The 13,657-nt window shown below is 44.9% G+C and overlaps 1 protein-coding gene across 2 annotated transcripts in view; it reads right to left on the bottom strand.

Moving 5' to 3' along the window:
- Positions 1-1,677: 1,677 nt before the first annotated feature.
- The window catches only part of ptdss2 (phosphatidylserine synthase 2), a 36,107-nt gene continuing 24,127 nt past the window's right edge, over positions 1,678-13,657 (bottom strand). For both annotated transcript variants that reach the window (XM_046357784.1, XM_046357793.1), the window contains exons 5-13: positions 12,075-12,142; positions 10,830-10,964; positions 10,319-10,369; positions 10,029-10,142; positions 9,439-9,557; positions 9,109-9,223; positions 8,728-8,873; positions 8,455-8,640; positions 1,678-3,687 (exon numbers count right to left, since the gene is read on the bottom strand). In XM_046357784.1, the coding sequence (XP_046213740.1) occupies positions 3,534-3,687; positions 8,455-8,640; positions 8,728-8,873; positions 9,109-9,223; positions 9,439-9,557; positions 10,029-10,142; positions 10,319-10,369; positions 10,830-10,964; positions 12,075-12,142 (1,088 nt within the window). In that variant the 3' untranslated portion in view covers positions 1,678-3,533. The remainder of the gene's footprint in view (positions 3,688-8,454; positions 8,641-8,727; positions 8,874-9,108; positions 9,224-9,438; positions 9,558-10,028; positions 10,143-10,318; positions 10,370-10,829; positions 10,965-12,074; positions 12,143-13,657) is intronic.

The following is a 13,657-nucleotide window of genomic DNA, read 5'->3' as shown; positions in this document are numbered from 1 at the left end:
AAACTTTGCCTTGACATGAGGTATTGTGTAGATTCAATTATTATATGTATTTAAAAAAAAACAATTTTAGAAGAATCGGGCCGTAACATAAAATGTGGAAAAGATCAAGGGGTCTGAATACTTTCCAAAGGCACTGTACACACACTACCGGTAAAAAGTCACACTCATTCAAGGGTTTTTCTTAATGTTTCACTATTCTCTACATTGTAGAACAATAATGAAGATATTAAAACTATAAGGAATCATGTAGTAACCAAAACTGTCACACAAATAAAATATTTTATATTTGAGATTCTTCAAAATAGCCACCCTTTGCCTTGAGAGCTTTGCACACTCTTGGCATTTTCTCAACCAGCTTCATGAGGTAGTCACCAGGAACACATTTCAATTAACAGGGGTTGTGTTGTGACAAGGTAGGGGTGGTATACAGAAGATAGCCCTATTTGGAAAAATACCAAGTCCATATTATGGCAAGAACAGCTCAAATAAGCAAAGAGAAACAACAGTCCATCATTACTTTAAGACATGAAGGTCAGTCAATACGGAACATTAAGAACTTTAAAAGTTATTTTTGCAGTTGCAAAAACCATCAAGGTCTATGATGAAACTGGCTCTCATGAGGACCACCACAGGAAAAGACCCAGTGTTACCTCTGCTGCAGAGGATAAGTTCATAAGAGTTACCAGCCTCAGAAATTGCAGTCCAAATAAATGCTTCAGAGTTCAAGTAACAGACACATCTCTACATCAACTGTTCAGAGGAGGCTGTGTGAATCAGGCCTTCAAGGTCAAATTGCTGAAAAGAAACCACTACTAAAGGACACCAATATGAATTAGAGACTTGCTTGGACCAAGATACACAAACAATGGACATTAGACCGGTAGAAATGTGTCCTTTGGTCTGATGAGTCCAAATTGGAGATTTTTGGTTCTAACCAGCGTGTCTTTGTGAGACGCGGTGTGGGTGAATGGATGATCTCCGCATGTGTATTTCCCACCGTAAAGCACGGAACTGGTGTTATGGTGCTTTGCTGGTGACACTCTCCGATTTATTTAACATTCAAGGGACACTTAACCAGCATGGCTACCACAGTATTCTGCAGAGATACACCATCCCATCTGGTTTGCGCTTAGTGTGAATATCATTTGTTTTTCAACAGGACAAATGACCCAACACCTCCAGGTTGTGTAAGGACTATTTGAAGAAGAGTGATGGAGTGCTGCATCAGATGACCTGGCCCCACAATCACCCAACCTCAAGCAAATTGAGATGGTTTGGGATGAGTTGGACCGCTGAGTGAAGGAAAAGCAGCCAACAAGTACTCAGCACATGTGGGAACTCCTTCAAAACTTTTGGAAAAGCATTCCAGGTGAAGCTGGTTGAGAGAATGCCAAGAGTGTGCAAAGCCGTCAAGGAAAAGGGTGGCTACTTTGAAGAATCAAATCTAAAATATATTTTGATTTGTTAAAAAAACAAAAATGGGTTACTACATGATTCCATATGTGTTATTTCATAACTTGATGTCTTTACTATTATTCTAAAATGCAGAAAATGGTAAAAATAAAGAAAAACCCTTGAGTAGGTGTGACTTTTGACTGGTACTGTGCACAGACAGACACACAGAGAGACATGTATGTATATATAATGTATGTAATGTACACATACATATATACAGACAAATATACAGACAAATATACACACGCCATAATTTTCAGAAACATTTCTGGAAGGAGAGAGGAAGGAGCATTACGATTAAAAAAGGAAACTTTTGAGAAAATATATATATATATATATATATATAGACTTCAATGGCAAACTCCTCTGATTCTACGTTGCACTACAGCCCAGTTTATAACCACCACATAACATGTTAAATAATTGGTGTTTAATGAGAAGCCGCCTTATTTTAAGGTTTAGAGCTGCTGGTTTACATTCACAATATATTATAAATGGCATTAAGCATGTTCTAGGTCACATCAGGCAGTTTGGAACTATTTAGCACAAGTCTTCTACTCTCCATCCAGTGACACACACACAAACACCTATTGCGACTCACAACTAGTTATTTTACATTGGATGGTGCTTGTAATTACACATGGAATCAAGGTGCCGAAGTTCATATCCCAGCAAGAGTCACCATTGAGCCCTGAGCAGTGCAAATGCTGCCCACTTTAGTCTCGTCTTTGTGATGTGCTTTTTTTCTCCCCCTTATTTATTGGGAGGGTGATCACCAACAAGTGGATTAAGTCTGTAGCCAACATCCACAATGTGGACGCCTCTCAGTCCCTTCATGTCATTGAGGCTTGAGTCACCCATGATGAACAGTGCGGCGAGGGCCAAAGGGTTATATAATACTGTAGCTACCACTTCAACTTGAAAGCCCACACTAATTGTTACCAGTCCCCTGGCTTTTGGCTATTCTGAGACGCATTTCCCATGAAGACGCCAGAGTGATTAATTAAGACGTTAAAGAGCCTAATTAAATACAGGTGTGTCAGACATGGTTCACATTTCTCCAATGGCTGTGTGTGCCCTGCATTCTTTAAGCATATTTTTGAATTGTACAGATGTTCATTCTGTATTTAAAGCTCGTTTTGGCCAGCTTTGCATCCCTCCTTTGCATCCAATTTGGTTTGAATACCATCGTCTGTCATGTTTCAGCCATCATTACCACATGTTACTAGGATATAACGATTGCAATCCACGGCATTGGGACTTAATTTCCCTAGCGCAGGTTGAGTGGCACAGCCCAAATGGTTTAGACCAGGGTTTCCCCAAACCCTGGTGTGCCCCCCTGGGTGCACGTTCTGTTTTTTGCCATAGCACTACACAGCTGATTCAAATAACCAACTCCTCATCAAACGGTGATCATTTGAGTCAGCTGTGTAGTGCTAGAGGAAAAAACAAGCACCCAGGGGGGTCCCAGGACCGAGTTTGGGAAACCCTGCTTTAGCAGAAAATGGCTTGAACATGGATTTGTTCAAAGTTTTGTCTGTTATTTAGCTTGTAAGTATGTTTGCTGGCCCCTTGGGGGGGTTCAGTTCCTCTCCCTCCCAACCCTTACTTCATCCTGATTACATTTTAAGTTAACATAATTCTGCCACGTGAAAACAAAATCCATCATCTGTCCCAACCCAATACCCTTTGTGATCCCAGTTTTGCAAAAAAAAAGTAAAAATTTGGACCCAATTAAATTAACATAGAATAATAAAATCGCCCCCGTAAATTTCCCAGCACGATTACACAATGAACGTACATGAGGTAAATCCCTGTAGTATGGGATAGCTAGCTGACACCACAACCCCAAATCCCTGTTCGGTGTTTTGTTCTGTGATTAGTGTTAACAGTGAAAAGCCAGCACAGGAATGACTATGACACTGTTCAGGTAGGCACAAGAACAACATCCCCCTTCCCCCAGACACACCTCTACACTTGTGATCCAGGTGCCCTGCGTGTGTATGGCGCTGCAGCGCTTTGCGGCTCTTTTTTTTTTGTCCCTTTCCCCACCCCCTACCAGCGGCAGGCTCCGCCTCTCAGGACTTCCTGTGTCGGAGAGACTCGGAGATGCCGTTGAGTTTGCTGCGTCCCGACGGGGTTGCCGTGCCACCGTTGCCATGGGGACGGCCACAGTCCCCTGTGACCTCCTGCTTCCGTCGGCGAGCGTCTTTGTAGCGGAGAGTGATGTCACTGCGGGTAGAGCAGAGGAGGAGAGTCAAGGGGGACACAGTGGCACACACACACGTATAAGGATGTTCACCGGCCTACATAGGCCTAAACGTTAGCACATTTCTTCACACACACTTACAAATACCCTGATTCTAAAGCACCCCCAATGGTTATGAACACGCTCACCCCATCCTCCCTAAGGGACAGTGTAGAATAGTAAGACATACAGCTGGGGAGGAGGAGACCACCTGTCAAGTCTCTGTTTAAAGACGGCATGTCCAGACAACATGCGGGCGGATGGGGATATATATATATATTCCTCTGTACGCTTCAGAACCATGACTGAAGACAGTTGGTGGAAGGTGCAGGGCGAGGAGCTGCTGATCTGATTGGCTATCAGAGGATGGCGGGTGGGGTCAGCATGCTGACTGACAGGTTGAAGCTCCTGTCATACAGCCAGGACGGCCAACCCTCTTGTAGAGAGCTACTGGGTGTGCTCCAGCTCTGCTTTAACACACCGGATTCAGTTAATCAAGCTTACCCGGCTCCTGAGCTGCTGATTTGTAGAATTATGTGTGTTCAAGCAAAAATGTTGACCGCTGAGGGTACTAAAGGACAAGAGTTGAGAAACTGCATGCACCCAAGGAGGGTAGCCATCTCTCTCTCCAGAAGGAGGGTAGCTCTCCAGAAGGGGGTTTGGCCACACTGGGTTTGCCAGGGAGAATCGTTAGAAAAGCCCTCAGAGATAACATGACATGTCAGCTTTAGAAAACCAGCCTTGAGTTAAGTCATTTTTCTACTTCTTGCAGGGTGACATGGCATGTTACAGGAAATAATCATTGACACAGCATCACACCACCAGCTCATGCCATGTCATACTTTATAAACTGTGTTGGTGGTTGAGGAATGAGTCATACAGTGCATTCGGAAAGTATTCAGACCCCTTCACTTTTTCCACATTTCATTAAGTTACAGCCTTATACAACAATTGTTATTGTCCCCCCCCCCCCTCATCAATCCACACACAATAACCCATAACGACAAAGCAACAGGTTTAGAAATTGTTGCAAATGTATTAAAAATAAAAACTGAAATGACTAATTTACATAAGTATTCAGACCATTTACTCAGTACTTTGTTGAAGCACCTTTGGTAGCGATTACAGACTCGAGTCTTCTTGGGTATGACACTACAAGCTTGGCACACCTGTATTTGTATTTGATCCCTCCGATGTCAACAACTACAGACCAGTATCCCTTCTTTCTTTTCTCTCCAAAACTCTTGAACGTGCCGTCCTTGGTCAGCTCTCCCGCTATCTCTCTCAGAATGACCTTCTTGATCCAAATCAGTCAGGTTTCAAGACTAGTCATTCAACTGAGACTGCTCTTCTCTGTATTACGGAGGCGCTCCGCACCGCTAAAGCTAACTCTCTCTCCTCTGCTCTCATCCTTCTAGACCCATCGGCTGCCTTCGATACTGTGAACCATCAGATCCTCCTCTCCACCCTCTCCGAGTTGGGCATCTCCGGCGCGGCCCACGCTTGGATTGCGTCCTACCTGACAGGTCGCTCCTACCAGGTGGCGTGGCGAGAATCTGTCTCCTCACCACGCGCTCTCACCACTGGTGTCCCCCAGGGCTCTGTTCTAGGCCCTCTCCTATTCTCGCTATACACCAAGTCACTTGGCTCCGTCATAACCTCACATGGTCTCTCCTATCATTGCTATGCAGACGACACAATTAATCTTCTCCTTTCCCCCTTCTGATGACCAGGTGGCGAATCGCATCTCTGCATGTCTGGCAGACATATCAGTGTGGATGACGGATCACCACCTCAAGCTGAACTTCAGCAAGACGGAGCTGCTCTTCCTCCCGGGGAAGGACTGCCCGTTCCATGATCTCGCCATCACGGTTGACAACTCCATTGTGTCCTCCTCCCAGAGCGCTAAGAACCTTGGCGTGATCCTGGACAACACCCTGTTGTTCTCAACTAACATCAAGGCGGTGGCCCGTTTCTGTAGGTTCATGCTCTACAACATCCGCAGAGTACGACCCTGCCTCACACAGGAAGCGGAGCAGGTCCTAATCCAGGCACTTGTCATCTCCCGTCTGGATTACTGCAACTCGCTGTTGGCTGGGCTCCCTGCCTGTGCCATTAAACCCCTACAACTCATCCAGAACGCCGTAGCCCGTCTAGTGTTCAACCTTCCCAAGTTCTCTCACGTCACCCCGCTCCTCCGCTCTCTCCACTGGCTTCCAGTTGAAGCTCGCATCCGCTACAAGACCATGGTGCTTGCCTACGGAGCTGTGAGGGGAACGGCACCTCAGTACCTCCAGGCTCTGATCAGGCCCTACACCAAATAAGGGCACTGCGTTCATCCACCTCTGGCCTGCTCGCCTCCCTACCACTGAGGAAGTACAGTTCCCGCTCAGCCCAGTCAAAACTGTTCTCTGCTCTGGCTCCCCAATGGTGGAACCAACTCCCTCACGACGCCAGGACAGCGGAGTCAATCACCACCTTCCGGAGACAGCTGAAACCCCACCTCTTTAAGGAATACCTAGGATAGGATAAAGTAATCCTTCTCACCCCCCCCCTTAAAATATTTAGATGCACTATTGTAAAGTGGTTGTTCCACTGGATGTCATAAGGTGAATGCACCAATTTGTAAGTCGCTCTGGATAAGAACGTCTGCTAAATGACTTAAATGTTTAAAAAAATGTAAATGTAAATATTTGGAGAGTTACTCCCATTCTTCTCTGTAGACCATCTCAAGCTCTGCAAAGTTGGATGGGGAGCGTTGCTGCAGTTATTTTCAGACCTCTCCTGAGATGTTCGATCGGGTTCAAGGCCCGACTCAAGGACATTGAGACTTGTCACAAAGTCACTCCTGCATTGTCTTGGCTCAGCCTGAGGTCCTGAGTGCTCTGGAGCAGGTTTAAATCAAGGCTCTCTGTACTTTGCTCCATTCATTTTTCCCTTGATCCTGACTAGTCTCCCAGTCCCTGCTGCTGAAGAAAATCCCGAAAGCATGATGCTGCCACCACTATGCTTCACTGTAGGGATGGTGCCAGGTTTCTTCCAGACGTGACACTTGGTATTCAAGCCAAAGAGTTTAATCAGACCAGAGAATCTTGTTTCTCATGTTCTGAGAGTCCTTTGGTGCCTTTTGGCAAACTCCAAATGGGCTGTCGTGCCTTTTACTGAGGAGTGGCTTCCGTCTGGCCACTCTAAAAATAAAGGCCTGATTGGTGGAGTGCTGCAGAGATGGTTGTCCTTCTGGAAGGTTCTCCCATATCCACAGAGGAACTCTGGAGCTCTGTCAGAGTGACCATCAGGTTCCTGGTCGCCTCCCTGACCAAGGCCCTTCTCCCGATTGCGCAGTTTGGGGTGGCGGCCAACTCTAGGAAGAGACTTGGTGGTTCCAATCTTCTTCCATTTAAGCCTGATGGAGGCCACTTGTCTTGGGGACCTTAAATGCAGCAGAAATGTTTTGGTACCCTTCCCCAGATCTGTGCCTAGACACAATCCTGTCTCAGCACTCTACCAGACAATTCCTTTGATCTCATGGCTTGGTTTTTGCTCTGACATGCACTGTCAACTCTGGGACCTTATACAGACAGGTGTGTGCCTTTCCAAATCATGCCCAATCAATCGAATTTACCACAGGTGGACATCAATCATGTTGTAGAAAAATCTCAAGGATGATCAATGGAAAAAGTATGCACTGGAGCTCAATTTAGAGTGAATACCTACGTAAATAAGGTATGTTTTGATATTTTTTTTAATATAAAATTTGCCAAAATTACTAAACCTGTTTTCGCTTTGTCATTATGGGCCATTGTGTGTAAATTGATGAGGATTTTCTCTTATCAATTTCAGAATAAGGCTGTAAACGTAACAAATTGTGGAAAAAGGAGTCTGAATACTTCCCGAATGCACTGTAGTCATAGCTTTCCAAATGTTCCAGAATGGCACTTTAAAGTGTGCAGTTGACAACTTCCACTTCATTTAGTGTTTTCACTTGATCAAACCCTTTTCTAATTGAGGAACAATCTGAGAGAGAAAAGACAAAAAGGCCCGAGTGTGAGGTCAGAAAAACAAAACAAGAAAAAACAGGAAGAGGATAGTAGTACGACACGGCAGAACCGAAAACAACACGCATCATGAGATGGATTGATTCTGTGGAGGAAAACATGGATCCATTTTGGATCCAGAGAAGGTGGGTGATGATGACACCAACGACAGACCACCGCTTCGTAGGAGAACAGGCACAGCCTCGCTCCTGCACCTACCTCACTGGACATGAACATTGCCGCTAAGAACATGAAGGGACAGCAGGAGGGGTGGAGAAAACAGATGAGAAGCTTTAACATGCAGGGCTAATATAGCCAGTCACGTCCAGCATGGGGGGAGGAGGGCAACATAAAATAAAAATGGCACACTCAACCATGCAAAAAACATACACAACTATTATACCATATGGGGACACGAACAGGAAAAAAATGCAAAAACAAAGATACATATTACATTACTAAAATAATAAAATGGGCAGCTAATGAACATAAGCTTCCATGAAGAATCAACATAAATGTATTCATAAACATGAATTTCATGCAAGGCATTTCTTATCAATTCATTAAATGAATCGGAAGAGGTAACAGAAGAGACCAGAACGACTCCAGTTCATGACCCGAACACTGCTGAAGACCTCTTTTACAGTATATACACATTAGTGTCATTATTGCTATGTTCTACAACAGAGGAGACAGGCAGACTGGTTGGCAGCTTACCGGATGAAGAAGCGCCACAATGTCCAGCTGAGGATGAGGACGATGCCCAGGAACCAGCATTGGGTGACGAAGAAGGGGATGGGCAGCATGATGGTCCTGGGGTCGTATTTGACTACGATGAGGAACTCGGTCACAGTGATGGCCGCCACCAGCCACGCCTGCTGCCCCAGCTTCCTATAGAACTTCCTGAGGGAGGACGGAGGACACCGAGGATTTAATTGCTCGTCAGTTGTAGACACACTGCACACAATACATAGTGTTACTAATACTCACGGGTCGTCCATGAAGTCGTAGATCTCCCTCATGGCCACTCCACCCACGTTGACAAAGAAGACGAGGCGAAGCAACACCAGGTAGTGCTCCGGAGGCATCCACAGCACAAACTTCAGGTAGAAGGTGTTCAGCTCCGCCAGCAGGAACTAACAGAGAGGACAAGAGAGAAGGGAGAGAGATGGAGAGACAGGCAGGGAGATTGCAGAGAGATTACAGAGAGATTACAGGTCAGAGGAGGAAGACTTGAGGAGAGAGAGAGATAAGCGGCAGATTTAGTGTGGGGGAGCGTGAACGTGAGAGCGCAACCTAGACAGAGAGTGACAGTCGACAAAGAGTTAAGTGAGAGAAATGAGAGGGAGAGCAACAGTGAGAGAGTCTCACCATGAAGATGATTCCCAGGACAGCCAGCCACCTGCGTAGGTTAGAGGCAGGCTTCCACTCAAACTTGACCCAGCTGTAGGGTGTGAACTGGAAGGCCATGCGCTTGATCTTCCCTCTGATTAACAGACACATACACACATATCGTACACTATCCATCCCTAATAAGAAATGAGAACATTCTATTAAAAAAAACTACTACTACAAACTCTTTGGTGGGAGAATATTAGTTAAGTAAACAACAGCCATATCTATAACTCTTATGACATTGGGACTTCTTTGTGCACAAGCTTAAGGAAGGGTAACCAAGGTGACAGGAGGTGGGCAGCATACTTGTATGTGGGGATGTTCCACAGTCCCTGCCACTGGTAGGGCTTCATAGACAGCCAGCCTAAGGTCTTCATCCCAGCGTAGATCCCCAGGCCATTACACACCAGCACATCCATTATCCACTGAAAGACAGACATGACATTTAGGATTCACAGAACAAGACATGGCATTCGGCATTCTCTAAAGACAAAATCCTAACTCAAGCTTTCTGCACATAACATTCAGTATCTACTTACAGGGAGACCGATCTACTGACGGTGCGGCAGGTAGCCTAGTGGTTAGTGTCGGGCCAGTAACCGAATGGTTGCTAGATCGAAGCCCCGAGCTGACACGGTAAAAATCTGTCGTTCTGCCCCTGAACAAGGCAATTAACCCACTGTTCCTAGGCAGTCATTGTAAATAAGAATTTGTTCTCAACTTGCCTGGTTAAATAAAAAAGTCAAAAACATTTATTTATTTTACATTCAACTGACAGACTTGAAATTCAATAAAGTCAATTTGCTTTTGAATTGCCTCCTAGTATCAAACATCCATTATCCAAACTCAACAGTGGACAAACATATCCTGGTGTGTTATGAAGAAGAGGTACATACATGGTCCCACCAGCACTCAGAGAAGTTGGGAAGCTGGTGCTCCAGACTGTACTCCAGGAACTCAAACATCACGCTGATGATCATACACATCCACCAGTCTCTGATCACAAGTGTCTTGACAGAAGAAGGGAGAGAGAGATGGGAGATGTGAATGTTGTGGCTTCCTGTAAAGCAGTCACCCACCACTGTGTGTGATGCCGTCATATTGCCAACTCTACCTTTAATCCAGTATTAATGCTAATCAAGCATGAAATATAGGCTTAAAAATACAGTACGCTACTCAGACCCACCTTAATATACCAGCCAAGAAAGTGAGCGGGGACAAAGCCATCCATCTTGTCCTGCAAAAATAGCATTTTTTTTTTAACCTTTGTCAACAGTGATCTTTGGGACGGCCCTTTTACAACCATGTTAACAAAGAACTGAGAACCTTGTTTGACGCGGACAACAGTGGATTTAAATATCTGTGGAAATGAGTGATTAATGAGTGGAATTTAATGGTTACAAAATTAAAAAGCCCACAGAAAGCCAATATTTGAGTGTACAGTCCACTCTGGCAGTCTGTTGGCTTAAGGGAACCCAGTAGGAGCACTGAGTGAAGTATTACTCCGTCGAGCAAGACAGCGAGAAAGCAAGCGAGACAGAGAGAGACACACACCGAGAGAGCGCGAGAGAGTCACCTAGAAAGCGAAAGAGACAGCCACACACACCGAGAAAGAGAAATATCTTTAGTGTCACAGTCCCTGCAGGTGCCACCATTGCTGTTTGCTACAGGTTAATGTGTGCGCGCACGTGTCTTACCCAGATGTTATGCCAGGGGTCGGTGGTGTTCCCCGGGTCGTATATGAGGCAGTTGCCGCCATAGTCCCTCTCCGGCAGGGCTACCCCCAGTTTGGGGTCAATGTACTTCATAAACTGTCTCCCATCACGGACCGTCTAATGAATGAGGGTAAATTAAGTATACACAAATTGATAGTATTTAGTACTTGTCTATGTATAGTGAACAAAAACAAATGCAACATGTAAAGTGTTGGTCCCATGTTTCATGAGCTGAAATAAAAGATCCCAGAAATGTTTCAGACACACAAAAGGCTTCGCTCTCAAATGTTGTTCAAACATTTTTTTACATCCCTGTGTGTGAACATTTCTCCTTTGCCAAGATAATCCATCCACCTGACAGGTGTGGCATATCAAGAAGCTGATTAAACAGCATGATCATTACACAGGTGCACCTTGTGCTGGGGACAATAAAAGGCCACTTTAAAATGTGCAGTTGTGTCACACAGCACAATGCCACAGATACCTCAAGTTGAGGGAGTGTGCAATTGGCATGCTGACTGCAGGAATGTCCACCAGAGCTGCTGCCAGAGAACGGAATGTTAATTTCTACCATAAACGTCTCAAATGTCATTTTAGAAAATTTGGCAGTACGTCCAACCGGCCTCACAGCCGCAGACCACGTGTAACCACGCCAGCCCAGGCCCTCCACATCTGGTTTCTTTACCTGCGGGATTATCAGACTAGCCTCCCAGACGGCTGATGAAACTGAGGAACATTTCTACCTGTAATCAAGCCCTTTTGTGGGGGTAAAACTCATTCCGATTGGCTGGGCCTGACTCCCAGGCCCACCCATGGCTGCTCACCTGCTCCAACATGTGAAATCCATAGATTATGGCCTAATTTATTTATTTCAATTGACCGATTTCCTTATATGAACTTTAACTCAGTAAAACTCAGTATACTTTGAACATAACTTCTCAATGTACATTGAGAAGTTAACTCGTTTCTGGAAGATGTGTTATCTTCCCTTTAAGTCCCTTCAGATCCATTCCGCATCTAATCATGTCATTGATCCTTTTCCCTTTTGATTGTCCCCCTTTACTAAAAAATACCTAGTTGGCAGTGCTCTGAGAGAACTTGCCTCTGTATTTCAAAGCTGATTGTAGTGATTATTCATTCAAACAACAATTCTATTGCAACTATAATAGCACAAACAATTCAGTGCTCAGGTGTGTGTGTGTGTGTGTGTTGGTGCAATCGACCCACCTGGAACAGCACAAAGATAAGGAATAGCTCGTAGACAACGGAGACACATAGCCAGAAGCGCCAGTATGCTGGAGAGAAGAGAGAGAGAGATAACAAAATTATACATTTTTAGCATAATCTACACTCCTGGGACATCCACAAGGTGCTTTCCTTGTTAATTCTTTAGAGTAAGACATTGGAGGCGGCGGGAGTGCTAAGCTGACATATGGAATTGTTTTAAGATGGTCTATCGATCATTCAGCGATTTGGTTTAGAATTTTAGGACCCCCTCAGGTATCCAAACAATATATAGATTTCAGCCTTTTACTACTAAATCCCACAGAAACACATTGAATAACACATTCATAAATGGCAAAAAGGACAGTCCACAAATGTATCATAAGAAACCAGGTTGATGCATCTGTCCTAAAAAAAAAATAACTCAAAAACTACCTTCATACTTCCATTCCTTTTTATTACCGGTACCGGTTACCTTCAGATGAGTCTCGTCACAGATATCTTCGGTTTAAAGTGAAACATTTTGATGGGATTTAAAAATGAAAATAAAATAACTTCGGTTGACTCACCAGTGTGCCAATCGACTCTACGGGGTTAACGGAAAACAGTAAATAACCACAAAACTGAGTCACTAATAAGGACCGCAAGGAAACATATTACTGCACAGCATCCATTTAGTTTGTTTTGTTTATTGACAGTGTAGTAGGGCAGGGATACATACCGTAGCTCCAGTTTCTCCAGTCTAAAACCCTGGAGTAACCTTCACACCATACAGTCCTATACAAGACTTTAGTCTCCTACAAATGGGCCATTTGTTTTGCAAAATAGAAACACCTTGGCAACAAGATGACAATGCCTGCAAACCACAAGTAGTGTTGTAGCATGACAAGTGTTGCCGTGTTTGCATTTGACTATCCATCACCTGTAGTAAACAAATGAGTAGGTATAAGTAGGACTACTTAAATAGCTAACAAAATGGTTAGTGGCCCTAAGTGTTGAGATTGCCTGCAATGACAACAAGCCCAGTCCGATGATGCTGTGACACACCACCCCAGACCATGACGGCCCCTCATCTCCAAATCGATCCCGCTCCAGAGTACAGGCCTCGGTGTAACACTCATTCCTTCAACTATAAAAATGTGAATCTGGCCATCACCCCTGGTGAGACAAAACCATGACTAGTCACTGAAGAGCACTTTTTGCCAGTCCTGTCTGGTCCAGCAAAGGTGGGTTTGTGCCCATAGGCGACGTTGTTACCGGTGATGTCTGGTGAGGACCTGCCTTACAACAGGCCTACAAGCCCTTAGTCGAGCCTCTCTCAGCCTACCTTGGACAGTCTGAGCACTGATGGAGGGATTGTGCATTCCTGGTGTAACTTGGGCAGTTGTTCGCCATCCTGTACCTGCCCTGCAGATGTGATGTTTGGATGTACCAATCCTGTGCAGGTGTTGTTACACGTGGTCTGCCACTGTGAGAATGATCAGATGTCCGTCCTGTCTCTCTGTAGCGCTGACTTAGACGTCTCACAGTACGGACATAGCAATTTATTGCCCTGGCCACATCTGCAGTCCTCATGCCTCCTTGCA

This window comes from Oncorhynchus gorbuscha, linkage group LG01 (assembly GCF_021184085.1).
Source record: "Oncorhynchus gorbuscha isolate QuinsamMale2020 ecotype Even-year linkage group LG01, OgorEven_v1.0, whole genome shotgun sequence".
Lineage (NCBI taxonomy): Eukaryota > Metazoa > Chordata > Actinopteri > Salmoniformes > Salmonidae > Oncorhynchus > Oncorhynchus gorbuscha.
Note: the sequence above shows the minus strand (reverse complement) of the source record. Positions and strands in the feature narration are given on the sequence as shown.